Source organism: Lepidochelys kempii, chromosome 1 (assembly GCF_965140265.1).
Source record: "Lepidochelys kempii isolate rLepKem1 chromosome 1, rLepKem1.hap2, whole genome shotgun sequence".
Classification (NCBI taxonomy): domain Eukaryota; kingdom Metazoa; phylum Chordata; order Testudines; family Cheloniidae; genus Lepidochelys; species Lepidochelys kempii.
The window spans coordinates 235,188,105-235,206,056 of record NC_133256.1 but is presented as its reverse complement, the minus strand read 5'-3'; the positions used below and the strand labels follow the sequence as shown (position 1 = coordinate 235,206,056).

Below are 17,952 nucleotides of genomic sequence, written 5' to 3'. Positions count from 1 at the left end.
AAGCTGGGCTTTTCTCACCAAGGTGTTGCTTTGCCATCTATCATAGTTTTAGTTCTCTTGCTAGTTCTTGTATTGTCTTGTAAGTGCTCTTCAAGCCCTGTCTTAGAATAAAGTCAGCTGTATTTTTGTTTTTAAAAAATTCTATTAAATCTCTATTTAAAATGTTTTGATCCTGTTATGCTCTGGGATTTCTCTTTCTCACTGCAAAAAATTTAGAGAAATTCTGGAACCAGCAGAAACAGCATGGCAATTACCATACTTATTTGTCTAAAAAGGAACAAAATAATATCCTGCAATTCTCAAGGGGAAACATGGATAGAGAACAAAAATCTGAAGAAAGAAATGTGTGACAATTTCCTAGACTTAATAGACACTGATGGTGCATTTTCTAACATGTTCATTCCATTTAGACGTCACGGTCTTCAAAGAAGGTTCATAATTTTGGAAAGAGATCAAACTCAATAAAGAGGAATCCTAACGCACCAGTCATCAGACGGGGGTGGCTTTACAAGCAGGTATTCATATATTTTCCTTGTTTGTTATTGTATGCAGGACAATAGTTTGTGAAACCTAATGCTAGAAACATTGGAGCGAAGATGACAATATCTTCTGGTGCATGTGTGTTGCCTTTCATTAACTCATATCACCTACTAAATAAAATACACAATGAAAAATGAATAAAGGCAGCCAGGAAGTACAGAATAGTGGTTTACTTGTTGTATTTCTTTGGGAAGCATAAGAAGAGAAAGGTACAATGTTGTAAATTCAGGGACCTGTTATATCTGAAGGATTTGGGGGATAGGTGTCTGGCAAATACATATTGGGAATGGAAGACTAAGTTAATAAATCATAACTGGTGGGAAAATGGGACAAGAGTGAGTGGCCAAATGTTTTGCTATTTATTATTCTGGGATGGCTATTGGGGGATATTTTTTGGCTTGAACATTGGTAATGTATATATACTGGGAGTGTGTGTGTTTGAACTGTGATTTTTTTAGTCACTAATGTACATTAAGGGGAAGATTTTTAAAAGTATAAATAGCAATTAGGCACCCAAATCCCACTGAAAGTCAATGGCTTTTTGTCATTTTTGCTTTTGAAAATCTCCTAACTGGTTGTACTTTCTTGCAATCAGCAGTTCAGCACTATTGGATCTTAGGGCAAGAACACCTCTTTTTCTAGCATGTCGTGGGTGCTACTGGAAAACAAACTGGTGTTTTTAGGTGAAAATAGGCATGGGGGTTGGGGGGGTTATGTATGTATTGGACCCACAATTGCCAAGCATAGTCCAGTTGACTGTGTTGCAAACAGATGACCTGAAATAGTTTTTCCTCTGTCTTTTTTAGGTAGAGAATTAAAAACATTGATCATTTAACTACATTAAGCACTGACTGATCTTCACTTGGGGTGGCAGTGGGTTTCCTCCTCCATATTTAGATTCTTCTCTCTGCCCATGCTTTTATCCAGCCTTTGCCGGCTAAAGGACCATAAGGTTGGGTTATGTGGGCTTTCCTCTTTGGTTACTTTATGGCTTGAAAAGAAGCTGCTTTCGAATTTCTGGAGTAATTTCACTTATAAAGTTATGTCCAGTTAACATATTCGTTCGGGAAAAAGAAATTGTACTGAAAAAAACATTGTGGTGGAATTAATAGCCTAACCCCCATACAAAATGTTCAAACCAACAAATACATTCTATACTAAGAAAAAAATGATATGTAAGAAAATACTACTACTTTGCACCAAGAACAGAGTTGTTTAATGGATTCTAATAAATGAGATGATCAGTTATCCTAATTTAAATCCATAAAGACCACAGTTTTGTACAGTTAGCAGCGGCATAATTTGGCCAGCAGAATTCTTACTGTTAGTGGTGGGTAAGAAGGAAAAAAAGCCATTTGGATTTTCAAATTCCAGTTTCAATTAGGAAGGATGGCAGAGAAAAACATCTTTTTCTGCTGCACTTTAACCCATTAACACACATGATTTATTTCTCTAGCTAGTATAACGGGGGGCAGTAGAGCTCAAGCAATATTACACTCCCTTTCTTCCTGCACCTCAGCTTAGCTTCAGGCAGACCACAGTTCTGTCTCTCTATGACTTCTCAAAAATCATTACACAGAATTAAACCTCAGGGCTCTTGTATGTAAAACCCTGATAAGTGGATGTTAACAGTTCCCAGTCAATTTCAGAGTACAACATATGTTTTGTTAGTTAAACATTTAATGGACACAGCACACTGTAAATAGTCTAAAATATTGTAAATACTATGAATAACGTCAAAACAAATGTTGTTAGACAATAAATCTACTGGTGTTCCTTATAGATTTCCCCTTTTGTTTGTTACAAACATTCAAATATAAGGTTGAATATAACATTTTCTAACTTCATTGCACACATCAAAACACATTCCCCTCTGATTTTCTCTCAAAGATGATTTCTCATCTTTCTAGTGCGACCATAGTATGTAGTGTGTGTCACCTGTAAGATGTAAAAAATTTTAATAGTGAGAGTAATTAACCATTTGAACAATTTACCCATGGGGTATTCTGATAAATTTTAAATCAAGATTGGATGTTTTTTCTAAGGATATGTCTATGCTACGAAATTAGGTCGAATTTATAGAAGTCTGTTTCTTTAGGAAGCGATTTTATACAGTCGATTGTTTGTGTGTCCACTAAGTGCATTAAGTTGGCGGAGTGCATCCACAGTACCGTGGCTAGCATCGACTTTCAGATCGTTAAACTGTGGGTAGCTATCCCACAGTTTCCGCAGTCTCCACCGTCCATTGGAATTCTGGGTTAAGCTCCCAATGCCTGATGGGGAAAAAACATTGTCGTGGGTGGTTTTGGGTACATGTCGTCAGTCTTCCCTCCCTCCGTGAAAGCAATGGCAGACAATCATTTCACGCTTTTTTCCATGCGGATGCCATACTACTTTCAGCAGACGGTGCAGTAGGACTGCTAACAGTCATCATCGAACCACCGCTTCCACTGCAACTCTGCTCTCCTGCTCTTGTCTCAATAGCAAATTTCTCTATGTTGGCTGTCATGGGCTCCCACTTGCGCTGCAACTCTGCTCTCCTGAATCCACCTCGCAGGTCATCAGCCATTGCTTCTGCTGCAACTCTGCTTTCCTGCTCTCCTACAGATTCCATACCATGGCAAGTGTGCAGCCCGCTCAGTTCAGCTCACCAACACCGCCACTGTTGTGTCCTGGTGCTGCTGGCAGCAGACAGTGCAGTAGGCCTGCTAACCATAGTCATCCACTGCTTCCGGTGCAACTCTGCTCGCTGCAGACTCCATACCACAGCAAGCATGGAGCCCGCTCAGATCACCATGGCAGTTATGAGCAGTGTAAACACCTCGTGCATTATCCTGCAGTATGTTCAGAACCAGAACCTGCAAAACCAGGCGAGGAGCCAACGGCAGCACGGTGATGAGATTGATGAGGACATAGACACAGACTTCTCTCAAAGTACGGGCCCCGGTAATTTGGACATCCTGGTGGCAATGGGGCAGGCTCATGGAGTGGAACGCCGATTCTGGACCTGGGAAACAAGCACAGACTGGTGGGACCGCATAGTGTTACAGGTCTGGGATGATTCCCAGTGGCTGCGAAACTTTCGCAAGCGTAAGGGCACTTTCATGGAACTTTGTGACGTGCTTTCCCCTGCCCTGAAGCGCACGAATACCAAGATGAGAGCAGCCCTCACAGTTCACAAGCAAATGGCAATAGCCCTCTGGAAGCTTGCAACTCCAGACAGCCACCGGTCAGTCGGGAATCAATTTGGAGTGGGCAAATCTATTGTGGAGGCTGTTGTGATCCAAGTAGCCAACGCAATCACTGAGCTGCTGCTGTCAAGGGGAGTGATTCTGGGAAATGTGCAGGTCATAGTGGATGGCTTTGCTGCAATGGGGTTCCCTAACTGTGGTGGGGCGATAGACGGAAAGTATATCCCTATTTTGGGACTGGAGCACCAAGGCAGTACAAGCACCAGTACATAAACCGAAAGGGGTACTTTTCAGTGGTGCTGCAAGCTCTGGTGGATCACAAGGGACGTTTCACCAACATCAACGTGGGATGGCCGGGAAAGGTACATGATGCTCACATCTTCAGGAACTCTGGTCCATTTGAACAGCTGCAGGAAGGGACATACTTTCCAGACCATTGGAGATGCCTATAGTTATCCTTGGGGACCCAGCCTACCCCTTAATGCCATGACTCATGAAGCCATGCACAGGCACCCTGGACAGTAGTAAGGAGCTGTTCAACTATAGGCTGAGCAAGTGCAGAACGGTTGTAGAGTGTGCATTTGGACGTTTAAAAGCGCGCTGGCGCAGTTTACTTGGTTAGACATCAGCAAAACCAATATTCCCATTGTTATTACTGCTTGCTGTGAGCACCACAATATCTGTGAGAGTAAGGGGGAGACATATAGTGGCAGGGAGGTTGAGGCAAATCGCCTGGCTGCTGGTTATGCACAGCCAGACACCAGGGTGGTTAGAAGAGCACAGTATGGCGCGCTGCGCATCAGAGAAGCTTTGAAAACCAATTTCATGACTGGCCAGACTACGGTGTGAGAGTTCTGTTTTTCTCCTTGATGAAAACCCGCCCCCTTGGTTCACTCTACTTCCCAGTAAGCCAACCACCCTCCCCTCTTCGATCACCACTTGCAGAGGCAATAAAGTCATTGTTGTTTCAAATTCATGCATTCTTTATGAATTCGTCACACAAATAGGGGGATAACTGCCAAGGTAGCCCAGGAGGGGTGGGGGAGGAGGGGAGGACAAGGTCACACTGCACTTCAAAACTTATTGAATGCCAGCCTTCTGTTGCTTGGGCAGTCCTCTGGGGTGGAGTGGTTTGATTGCCCGGAGGCCCTCTCCCCGCATTCTTGGGCATCTGGGTGAGGAGGCTATGGAAATTGGGGAGGAGGGTGGGTGGTTACCCAGCGGCTGAAGCAGCAGTCTCTGCTCATTCTGCCTTTCCTGCAGCTCAACCATATGCCAGAGCATATCAGTTTGCTCTTCGAGTAGCCTCAGCATTGCTTCCTCTCATCACGCTGCTGCCACCTATCATCTTGCACCTGCCACCTCTCCTCACGTTCATTTTTTGCTTTCCTGGACTCTGCAATTGTCTGCCTCCATGCATTCTGCTGAGCTCTTTCAGTGCGAGAGGACTACATGAGCTCAGAGAACATTTCATCGCGAGTGCGTTTTTTTCGCCTTCGTATCTGCGCTAGCTTCTGGGATGGAGATGATAGGGGGAGTGTTGAAACATTTGCAGCTGCGGGAGGAAAAAACGGGAGAGTAGTATTTAAAAAGACACATTTTAGGGAACAGTGGGTAGACTCTTTCATGGTGAATGGTTTCAAACAGCAGTGCCTTCCTTTCCCATACCAAGCACCTGTTGGGTTGGCCATTTAAAAGGAGGGGCTGCAGTTTTCGGGTTAACGTGCAGCACAAACCCAGCTAAGTCCTCCCCCCAAATTCTCTGGGATGATCGCTTCACTCCTCCTCCCACCGCGTGACTAGTATCAGGGAAGATCCTTGCCAGCCAAACGTGAACAGCTCAGCGTGAACGTCCCCCACCCCTCCCTCCAAGCGTGGCTAAAAGTGGGGATGATTTTTTTTCAGCCACAGGCAAACAGCCCAGCAGGAATGGCCACCTGAATGTCCCCTGAATAAAATTCCCCTATTTCAACCAAGTGACTATGAATTATATCACTCTCCTGAGGATAACACAGAGAGATAAAGAACGGATGTTGCTTGAATGCCAGCAAACACCGGGACCATACGCTGCCAGGCTTTGTTATGCAATGATTCCAGACTACGTGCTACTGGCCTGGCGTGGTAAAGTGTCCTACCATGGAGGACGGAATAAGGCTGCCCTCTCCAGAAACCTTTTACAAAGGCTTTGGGAGTACATCCAGGAGAGCTTCGTTGAGATGTCCCTGGAGGATTTCTGCTCCATCCCCAGACAAGTTTACAGACTTTTCCAGTAGCTGTACTGACTGCAAATGCATCCCAAGTCTTCAGGGAAAATTAATCATTAAACATGCTTGCTTTTAAACCATGTATTATATTTACAAAGGTACACTCACCAGAGGTGCCTTCTCCGCCTTCAAGGTCCGGGAGCCTGCCTTGGGAGGGTTGGGAGGGTATTGGATCCAGGGTGAGAAACAGTTCCTGGCTGTCGGGCAGAACGGTTTCATCTTCCGCATCATCATCGTCCTCGTCCCCAAAATCCTCATCCCCGTTGCGGGAGACTCCCCCACCTTGCAGGAGTCCACATACAGGGGTGGGGTAGTGGTAGGAGCAGCACCTAGAATTGCATGCAGCTCATCATAAAAGTGGCATGTCTGGGGTTCTGACCCAGAGTGGCTGTTTGCCTGTTCGATTTTTTGGTAGCCTTGCCTGAGCTCCTTAATTTTCACGTGGCACTGCTGCGGGTCCCTGTTATAGTCTCTGTCCTTCATGCCCTTGGAGATTTTTTCAAATATTTTGGCATTTCGTCTTTTGGAACGGAGTTCTGATAGCACGGATTCGTCTCCCTATACAGCGATCAGATCCAATACCTCCCATTCGGTCCATGCTGGAGCTCTTTTGCAATTCTGGGACTGCATGGTCACCTCTGCTGATAGAGCTCTGCATGGTCACACCATGCTGGCCAAACAGGAAATGAAGTTCAAAAGTTCCCCGGTGCTTTTCCTGTGTACCTGGCTAGTGCATCTGAGTTGAAAGTGCTGTCCAGAGCGGTCACAATGGAGCACTCTGGGGTAGCACCCGGAGGCCAATACTGTCGAATTGCGTCCACACTACCCCAAATTCGACCCAGTGATGTTGATTTCAGCGCTAAACCCCTCATCGGGGAGGAGTACAGAAATCGATTTTAAGAGCCCTTTAAGTCGACAAAAATGGCTTCGTCGTATGGATGGGTGCAGGGTTAAATCGATCTAACACTGCTACATTTGACATAAACTCGTAGTCTAGACCAGGGCTTAAAGATGTTCTCTAGGAATTATTTTAAGGAAGTTCTATGGCCTTTGTTACACAGGATGTTGAATGAGATGATCACAACGGTCCATTTTGGCCTTGAAATCTGAATCTTCAGAGCTTGAGAAGTTTGAGTGACAGTCGTGTTAGTCTGTATTCGCAAAAGGAAAAGTAGTACTTGTGGCACCTTAGAGACTAACAAATTTATTTGAGCATAAGCTTTATTTTATTTATTTTATTTATTTGAGCATGAGCGACAGCTCACTTCATTGGATGCATTCAGTGGAAAATACAGTGGAGAGATTTATATACACAGAGAACATGAAACAATGGGTGTTACCATACACACTGTAACAAGAGAGTGATCACTTAAGGTGAACTATTACCAGGGGAGGGGGTGAAGAACCTTTTGTAGTGATAATCAAGGTGGGCCATTTCCAGCAGTTGAAAAGAACGTCTGAGGAACGGTGGGGGGAGGATAAACTTGGGGAAATAGTTCTACTTTGTGTAATGACCCATCCATTCCCAGTCTCTATTCAACCCTAAGTTAATTGTATCCAGTTTGCAAATTAATTCCAATTCAGCAGTCTCTCATTGGAGTCTGTTTTTGAAGTTTTTTTGTTAAAGAATTTCAACTTTTAGAGAGACTGCTGAATTGGAATTAATTTACAAACTGGATACAATTAACTTAGGGTTGAATAGAGACTGGGAATGGATAGGTCATTACACAAAGTAAAACTATTTCCCCTTGTTTATTCCCCCCCATTGTTCCTCTGATGTTCTTGTCAACTGCTGGAAAGAGCTTGAGAAGTGTCAACATCTCTGTCCTGTCAAACACTTCAGAACCCAGTAGGCAAACAAAGAGTCTGGGGATCTCCACAGCTAGTATCATTCCAGCTGTTGTGTTAATAGCTGACTGGTCCTCTCAGTTGCTGGTGAAACAGAAGTCTGTACCCTGTATCCAAAGTGTGACAGGGATTGGGATCACATATAAAATATCCATTTCCTCTCTTTAGAGCACAGTCTTCTCCCTATAAGCCCAGCTAAATCAGGCAAGAATTCACAAATCCTCACCTCACTAAGTAGTGCCCCCATTCTCTTTCTGAAACAGAATCCCAGTTTAAAGCAGTTAGCTGATAGCTAAATATATGTGCTACAGGCTCTGTAGCTGCGACATGTAACACATACTCCCCCGACCTGTCCCTCTAGGTCCATAAAACGTACTGTGGTGGATCAAACATTATCCTAATGGAGGGCTTCCTTAGCCAGTAAAGCTGAAGTTGCACTCACTTGCATCCAAAGTAGAGGTATTGGGACCTAGCCCTCACAGCAAACCAATTCTTGCTTCTGCATCCATCAACTGTTGAATCCACAGGGTTGTTCTTAACTCCTTTATTAAAATCCCTACTCCCTTTTGCTCTCTGGCTCCGCTCTCAGAGCACGACTAGGATATAACCTGCCAGATGGGTTGTCCACAATGAAAACTTTATATACAGCCCAGAGCATCTACTGAACATGTCTGGTAACTACCACCTTATTCTGAAAGTTTCTGAGTCTTTAACTCCTTCTGAAGGTCGAAACAGCAGACTGGCCCGACGTGCATGGGCTGAAATCATGGAAAAGCAGCATCGCTTGCCCCATAACCTCTGCCGTGCAGAACACAATGCCATCCACAGCCTCAGAAACAACTCTGACATCATAATCAAAAAGGCTGACAAAGGAGGTGCTGTTGTCGTCATGAATAGGTCGGAATATGAACAAGCTTTCCACGATTTCAGCCCGTGCACGTTGGCGGAAGCAGTCTATGTAGAAGTCCAGTCTGCTGTTTCGACCTTCAGGAGGAGTCCACATAGAATCTGGAGAGTGGGTTTGTGTGTGTGTGGGGGGAGGGGGGGGTGAGAACCTGGATTTGTGCTGGAAATGGCCCAACTTGATTATCATACACATTGTAAGGAGAGTGATCACTTTAGGTAAGCTATTACCAGCAGGAGAGTGGGGTGGGGGGAGGTATTTTTTCATGCTTTGTGTGTATAAAAAGATCTTCTACACTTTCCACAGTATGCATCCGATGAAGTGAGCTGTAGCTCATGAAAGCTTATGCTCAAATAAATTGGTTAGTGTCTAAGGTGCCACAAGTACTCCTTTTCTTTTTGCAAATACAGACTAACACGGCTGTTACTCTGAAACCTGTAATTTGCAAATGTTTCCTTCAGATGTCTCACTGTCATCTAGGGTCTTCACACTTGGGCCACAAGTCATTGTGGATTCGCACTCCAGGAAGAGGACACCTAATCATTTGAGACACACACACGCAAACGGTGCAAATTATTAAAAAATGTTATGTAAGGAGCAAATCTGCATCAGCAGGATGATAAACTAGATGACTTAATAACTCTAACTTTCTAACTCTAGTTTCTGTTAATCTATCAAGATACTGGAAGCTCTGTTTGAAAAGGAGGGATGTATATAGGAATGCAAACATACATATTGTGTTCAAAGGTAGGATATGATTTTCATACAGAGAGCTTTGAAGCCTTCTGTGCACATTGGCGTGCCTATAATTTGTGACAGAGTCAGTCCGGATGGCTGCAAGAGGGTCCTGGAAGGCAGATATATTTGCCCTAGAATGTTGAAAGCTTTTTTTCCTACAAGCTGAGAAGGGGTTACCTCAGATCAATTAGGGACACCTGAATCCAATTAAGGGCTGCCTGAAGCCTTTAAAAACCCCTCCTCTGGGGGGAGAAAAGGAGGAGACACACACAAGCTGCTGCCAGGCTAATGGCAGCAGAGAAATAGGCGGTTCCATGTGAGAGGCTGTGCTCCTTCCCATAGGGGAAACCGCCAAACCTGAGTGCCTGCTAGGGGAAGGACTGACACCCCAGGGCAACCAACCGGACAACACCTTGCCCCAGTGAGAGGTTGCAGTGAAAGGCACCTTCCTGGGTTTTTGTTTGACTGTTTCCTTTTGTTTGGTGGAGGATCACCCCAGAGGCCGACCCTCAGGCCTACTCTGAAAATATGACCAAGGGAGCACAGAAGGGGGAAGGCAAACCCTGCCAGAGTGGGGCTGATTACTCCAGGCCCACCATCGCCAGAGGGGGAAACACTAAGTCTGGGGAGAGAGAAGAGGTGCCTTGCCACAAATTGTTGTGCACAATTACTGCCATTGCATGTTCAACATCTGATATGAACTTTTTTAATGTTTTAGTATGCGTATATTTATACATAAATCCAGTTAACTATGGCTTCAAAATTTCATTGATATATCAATTTGTAGTTGTTTTTCTTGCCAAGATTTGTCAGTCCTATTTTTAATTTACTAGCTGCTTCTTCAGTTACTTACTGAATCTTGAGTTCTTATAGCTGGCTTTTCATGAATATTGTCTTGTGTTGATATAGAAGGCAGTACCAAAGAATCTAGAGTCATGTGAATGGTTGTCAGCATTTGGGTACTCTGCTTCGGAGGAGATCTGATAGGTGGTGAAATAATTCAGTGTGAATCAAATAATTAAATATCTTCCAATGGGGCCTCAAAGTACGAAGGGTTTAACCACTTCCACTCTCCTCTGCTTAATTCCTTCTGTACACACAGGCTCAGTCCTGTCTCCTAGAGCTTATTTATGTCCAATGGAACACACATTGAGGTAGTATCAAAAAGAGAAGTTAAAACATCCTGAATATAGCTAGTCAGATAGCGACATTTAATCAAATAATTGGTGGGAAAATTAGTAAAATTTGCATTAAATTCTGGGATGAATTTTTATTCTAGGGTACATTAGGATCAACTGAGAAACAAATATATAGTGAGACTATTGTCAAAATGAGCCCTGGATAACTCCATTAATAAAGGAAAATCATGCATTATGTGTTTGATGAATTTCACTACCATGAGAGGTAAAAACGTAACAAGGTGATTCAAAGAATAGTGCATCCAGATGTAGTCTGTCTATGCTGTAATCTCTCATTTCAGAAATTGAATTTACTTCCCTCACGTTCCTGTCTATAATACTCACTCCTTTGAATATTTGTCCACTATAGGATGTGCGCACATTTGTGCGCTCTTGACTGGAAGTTGCAAAAAGCAGCATCTATAGGGCTGCACCTGTGAGAGCAATGCCTTGTGCTCTTGGGCAAGGGCATATAAGGAGGTGCGGACTCGCTGCCACTCTAGTTCCTTCTCAGTCACCTGTGGGTTGAGATGGAACAATTGCAGTATCTGCTTCTTTCATCTACTTCCTGCCTTTTCTTTCTTCCCTTGCTGTTTTTGTTTATGTAGTTAGTTTTCCTTTTTCCTAGTTATTATTTTCTTAGTTGTAGCACAACTTGTACTCAGAGGGTTCCTAAGCTCCCCACCCCCAACTTCTTGCCTTCCCCATTGTGGTGTATGGCACTTCTCCGTTTTATGCCTAAAACCCCTGGGTTCAAGCCCAGCCAGACCTGCCATAGGTCTGTCTTCCATAGTTACAGGCAGGCTATTTTGAGTGTCTCAGAAAAACTCATGTCCCGTTGTGGTATACAGTACACATGAGTTTAAAGGCAGGTCCTGTAAAGAGAGAGGCCCAGCTGTGTGCTTAAAAAAAAAAAAAAAAAAATTTGCTGTTCTGGTCTGTGAGGGGGCGGGGCTGGCTGAAGGGGAGACAGCATCTGGCAGTCTGCTGGAGCGCTGCTGGCAGCAGGGAGCTGGTGAGTGCTGCAGGGTATGGGAGAGTGGGTCTCTGGGCAGGTTTGTGGGCCAGGGAGGCACTCTGGGCAGTGGGGGGCATTGGGAGCTAGGGGTGTATGGGTGCTGCAGCACCACCAGGTTTTAGCTGCCCAGTCCCACATGGCACGGTCTGGCCCTGCGGACAGGGTGCTGCTCCTGGCCCCATTTTGTGGAGGGGGACTGTGGAGGGGTTGGGGGGGCTCTATGGTTCTCAAGGTATGGCCCTTGTAACACATTGTGGGCCACATATGCAGCCCACAATGATAAATAGGTTACAGCCTTCCCATATTTGGACAACTGGCTCTGCAGAGGCCACTCCTCCCAAGAGGCTCAATTAGCAACCACCAAGACCCTAACCCAATATCAGTCTCTGGGCCTCTGTGTCAATGTAAAAATGTCTAACACCATTTCAGCAATAGACTTAATCAGGTCCATGCCAAACTCAAATGGTTCTGGGGTGGGTCAGGGGACTGGGCGCAGGGTGGGTTGGATAGGGGGTGGGATCCCGGGGGGGCAGTTAGGGGCGGAGGTCTCAGGAGGGGGCAGTCAGGGAACAAGGAGCGGGGGGGTTGGATGGGTGGAGGTTCTGAGGGGGGGCAGTCAGCGGGCAGGAAATGGGAGGGGTCGGATAGGGGTCGGGGCCAGGCCGTTAGGGAGGCACAGCCTTCTCCATCCAGCCCTCCATACAGTTTTGCACCCTGATGTGGCCCTCAGGACAAAAAGTTTGCTCACCCCTGCCCTAGCGGCTTGGGCTTACCTGCCCAATGACAGATTCTTCACTATGTCCGGACTGATCTTTACGGCACGGTCCCCAATAACTGCAAGAACCTGCCTGCAACAGCTGGGCTACGTTTTGGTCTCCTTGTTTGTTACACTGCATACATGCACTTCAGGTGTCTTCAGGCATGGCTAAGGACTACGTACACCCTAAACAGGCAGTCTTTCCAAACAAATCACCATGCCTATGTAAGTAGTAGACTCTTTCAAGTGGTGGAAAGACCCACTAAAGGTCTTTATGGGAACTCCATTTTCACATCCACCACTTTAGAAACAGCTCATTATGGACGCTTCTTTCCTGGGTTGGGGGGGTGGCATATCTGTGAGGTGGACAGCACAAGACAGATGGTACTCACAAGAGAGAGTGCTTCACATTAACATCCTGAAACTAAGGGTTGTCTGTGTGTTAGCACTTCCTCTGTGATACCGAGGGGCACACTCTAAGGGTAATGTGAGACAACAGGGTAATTTGTAGCTGTACAATACAAAAACTGATAAGTGGGAGCAAGATCCCAGTCCTTAAGCACAGAATTGCTAAGGCTGTGGGACTGATGCTTTTTACATCACACAGAAATCTCCATGATTTACCAGCCAGGTCTTCAGAACACAGTTGCAGACTTCCTGAGCAAGGACCGTCCATCAGGACCATGCACGGGAAGCTCAATGGCTCCATTTTCCACAGCACCTGCCAGATCTGAGGCCTCCTCAAGGTAGACTTCTTCACAACTTCAAGCAATGTAAAATGTCATCTCTTCTGCTCCAGAAGAGCATATTGCCACAGTTCCTCAGGAGATTCCTCACTAGAATCTTGGCCCCACTTCCTGCTCTATGCTTACCTGCCTGTTCCTCTAATCATCAAGACTTTGCTCAGACTGAGATAAGAGTGGGCGAGGGCTATCATGGTAGCACCATTGTGGCTGAGGCAAGTGTGGCACGTTGTTTTCTGGCAGTGCCTTTCCGCCTTACCCTCAGGGAAGATCTGTCATAAACCTCAGGTGTCCTGACCTATCCCAACCTCTCGTCTCTGGAACTGACAACTTGGCTCCTAGATGGTTCTCGGGCACAGAATTCACTGCTCAGCCAATGTTCAGTCAGTCCTTCTGTCTATCAGGAAACCTGCTACTTGTAAGACTTACTGCCAAAATAGAAATGCTTCCATTCTTGGTGTTTTCACCACTCTGCAATCCTCAGAAGCTCCACTCTAGGGATCCAAATGACCTACTGGACTTAGACATGAGGTCTTTCAGTGAGCTGAGTTAGTGCTCCTGGCCACCGTTAAGGCCTTCCACTTACCTATAGAAGGGGTTTTACTCTTTGCCTCTCAAACCACAAATCATTCCCTAAGGATTTATTCAAGTTATTCCCTCTTGTCCGAAACCACACTTCTCCATGGAACATTAATCTGGTCCTCAACGTCGTGAGCAACTCCCCATTTGAACCGAAGGCTGCCTGGTCCTTCTCACATCTCTCTCGAGGCTTCATTTTTGATATCCTTCTGGCTGAGGTGATGGCTGGGAGAACTTGGGGCACTCATGTCAGAACCATAGTATGCTACTTCCTACTATGACAGGGTCATGCTATGCCTCCATCTTTGTTTCATCCCTGAAGTATCGTTGGAATCTCATATCAACCAAGAGATCCATTTATTATATCCTAAGTTCCATACCCCGAGGGAGAAAGTTAGTCTCCGCACATTAGATGTCAGAAGTGCCTTGTCTTTCTACCTTGGCAGAACTAAGACTTCAGGGCTTCTCCCAGACTCTGTATACTTTGCCAAAAGGATGAAGGGACAGCTAGTTTCCACTCAACTACTGAAGTGGTTTTGGGTTGTATCTTGACCTTCTGTTAAGCTGCTGAGGTACATCCCCCTCACGGAGTGACAGCTGACTCCACTAGGGCTCAGTCTACTTCTGTAGTCCTCCTTAAGGATGTCTCCATATTGGAAATCTTCAGGGCTGCAACCTGGTCCTCAGTTCACGTTTGCCAAACATTACGCCATCATACCTGCATCTAGAGCTGATATTACCTTCAGTGATGCAGTCCTCTGAACTGTCTTTGATTTGCCTCCTCAGCACCTACATCAGTGACGAGAGACTGATTGGGGATCTGCTACAGTGAAGCATCCTTAGAGACATATACTAGAAGAGCCAGTTACTTACCTGTACAGTAACTTGAGTTCTTTGAGATCTTTTGTTCTCTATGGATGCCCCACCTCCTGTCCATCTTTTCTTATGCTGTGGAGTCTTCCCAGGCTTCGTGGTTAAGAAGGAATTGGATTGGTGGTGGGTCCACATCTCCTTACATGACCTTATGTGGGAGCACAAGGCACACCTCTGAGATTGTGGCCTTTTACAATCTCCAGTTGAGAGTACACAAACATGCATACATCTTACAGTGAAGCATCCACAGAGGTAAAAGTTTTTGAATAACTCAAGTTATTGTTCTGGTGAGTAATTTCTCCTTTTTATCCTGAGCTGTGTCTTTGCAATTTGTTTTATAGGAAGATATACTTCCGTTGCTAAAACAATTTGATACTTTCTTTATTGGAAGGCTCAGGAGGAGGGGGAAGTTCCTTTTACATATTACTCATTTCTTAAGGGATATATAATGTCTTGCCAGGTTAGTATATCATGGTAATGCTGAAATATTCAAGAACTGAGATCTATTGTGTAGAAAAGACTTACTATGGGAGAAGTAGTAAATTAAGGTACGGAGCTATGCTATTTTTGTAAAAGTTGTATTCTCCTCATTGCTATATACTAATGTTCAAGTCCCTTTTAGAATGTAATTCCTGTCTTGTTTCACTAATGAAAAGCCTACAGCAGATAGATTTTAAGGTAAACTCAGTTGGAGTGGGCTTAAAGACTCATTTATTCTCTTAACGTTTGAATGGTGACTTCAGATAGGAAGGGGATGCTATAAATTACTGTGCTGTGTAAGTATTTGCAATGATGGTGATACAAGTCAGCTGATCTAAGAGTGTTATCTGGGTATGATGCAACCTTCAGAGAGCTACAGTTAAAGTACATACAGCTTTCATTCTCTGACAAGTTATCTAGTAATAGCATTCCTACTGTATTTAATTATACAGAACAGTAATTTGAGTCTCAGGATGTGTAAGCTCATTACACACAACATCATTCTCAAATCATTCTATATTCTTTCTACCAAATCTGAGTCTAGAACCAATTCTTAATTTTCTCATTGATGGAAAACACTGTCCAATTGCTGTGTAATGACACTCAACTAAAAGAAAACAAATAGCGTGCAAATACACCATATACAAATGTATTCACTTTACTGGAGGATTTGCCATACCCTAATCATCAACTCCACTCTTCTGCATCTTGGCCTGATGATTCAAAGGAAAGCAAAAAAGAAAATCCATAATGTTTGAGTAGTAGTGCAGTTATGGGCATGATTTGGGGAATCTTCTTGATCCCTGTAGATATCAGTTGAGGTCCTTGAGTAAGAGAATGTCTTGTGTTGGATGGCTCAATTAAATAACCTCTTAAATGGTCTGTCATGGGTTAAAAGAATGCTTTAGATTAAAAAAAAAAAAAGCTTTTACAAGCATTTCAAGTCTTTAAAGTTAATGGTCTCGTGGCTAAACCACAGTCCTGGGAGTCAGGATCCCTGTGTTATAGTCCCAGCTCCACTGCTGATGTAGTGTATGATCTTGGTAGGGCAGGTCATTTGACCAAGTCTTGTTTCCCCATCTGTGAAATAGGAATACCACAGACAGTGTTGAGACTTGATTCATTAATGTTTTGTAAAGCATTTTGAGATCCTCTGATGCAAGTTTTCATAGTGCCAAATATTCTAATTATGAAAACTTTCAGTGGCAGAGGGTTTGCTAAGTATAGATAAAATTATTCAGAAAAAGTAGGTTTTACACTCTGGGTAATATTTGTTTTTTACCTAGGGAGCAAAGCTTGAAAAGAGCAGCCAAAAAATTTGATGACTCTTTTTTTTTAAATTTTTTATAGCATACTCTCTTCTTCTTTGAGTGTATATAAAGCTTAGGGTTTTACTATAGTGCCATCCTTGAATATCACTTTAAATCCCATTCACTATGAGAATACTTTTAAAATTCACAAATACCTTTCTTTTTGGAGTACATTAACATATTTATTAAATCTTATTTTACCAGGATGTGCACACCGCAAAGCTTCATCTTACTTACACTGCAGTAGTCGTGGCAGTCCTTCATTCTGAGAAATGTATTGCAAATTGGTTAGATACATAAAAGCAAATGAAATTGGTTTAGGAATAAATTTTTTTATGTTGTAGAGAAATTTGCTTTAGGTTTATGAATACTGGTGGAGCGGGGAGTTTGGCACACACTTGATATGAAAGACAAGAAAAGATAAGGATAGCTTTTAAAATATTGGCTCACATAGTTCCTCTAAAAAAGCATACATGTTTATTTCCTTCTTCCCATTTACTGTAAATTGTAGTCTCTAGGTTCCTAAAATAATAGGCTTGTATTTCATTTAATCTTAAATTAGATCATCTGTACGCTTTCTAGGTAATCAGCTTGGTATTTAAAGTCAGGACTGTGTTAAGAAATCAAATGTGCATAAAACATGCTCTTAAACAAGAAAATCAATAGATGACATAAAATCATTGCAAACCAGGGGATCTGTTTTCAGTATGAGGCATTAATTGTTGATCGTCTGACAAATGCTTACTTGAACACTTTGATTTAATGTAGGATAGTACTGGTATGAAGCTGTGGAAGAAACGATGGTTTGTGCTTTCTGATCTGTGTCTCTTCTATTACAGAGGTGAGTTTTCTCCAGAAAGGTTTGTTTTTGTTTTACTTTAGAAACAGGAAAATCTTTGCATCTTTTAAAAAAAAAAGTTTAAGAGTTGTTGACATAAACTGTTCTCTTCCTCCCCCCTTCTGCCGCCTGCCTCCAACTACAATTGAACCTTTAAAATAAAGCTAATCCTGTCTTCTAATTGGTGAAAGGGTACAAAGAGCTGTTGGTTAACTTGACGTGTAAAATCAGCACACTAGTAGAACTAGCTGCACTTCCCAGGTCAAAACCAACTGCTGACATTGTGTGTTTATCTGGCTTTGCCAGAAGGAGTACAGGAGGCACTGGATGTGGTTTAATTAAGCTGTAGCTTTATTCTTAAATATCTGGGAGTATGTGGCAGATAGACTAGTACAGTGCAATTCCATAACCCTTGGCACATACTTGGGGACTGTCCCCTTATCCATGCTGGTCCCAGCCAATCCACTGTTGGGACCCAGCCACCCCCCTCATATGAGGGTTGTGTGTGGGAAGGCTATAAAGAAGGAGGCTGGCTCCCCACCATACCAGTTGTAGGAACCCCAAATCCCCTTTCTCTGCTCTTTTAAAAATTCTTTACCAATCCATTTTGAGAGATCAATGTATCCATTCCCTGTGGAGTACCTGCACTGGACATCTGCCACAAGCTTGCCTGGTCCAGATGAAAGGGGGC

At 43.8% G+C, this 17,952-nt stretch overlaps 1 protein-coding gene across 29 annotated transcripts in view; it reads left to right on the top strand.

Moving 5' to 3' along the window:
* PLEKHA5 (pleckstrin homology domain containing A5) overlaps positions 1–17,952 on the top strand; it is a 273,041-nt gene that overhangs the window by 161,859 nt on the left and 93,230 nt on the right. For 28 of the 29 annotated variants that reach the window (XR_012155733.1, XR_012155734.1, XM_073318870.1 and 25 more), the window contains 2 exons: positions 411–515; positions 17,192–17,264. Coding sequence is in view for 26 of the 29 variants with exons in the window: in XM_073318870.1 (XP_073174971.1) it covers positions 411–515; positions 17,192–17,264 (178 nt within the window). In the remaining 3 variants the exon portion in view is untranslated. Of the gene's footprint in view, positions 1–410; positions 516–17,191; positions 17,269–17,952 lie in introns of those variants that run through there. The other variant, XR_012155748.1, reaches the window with a different exon arrangement.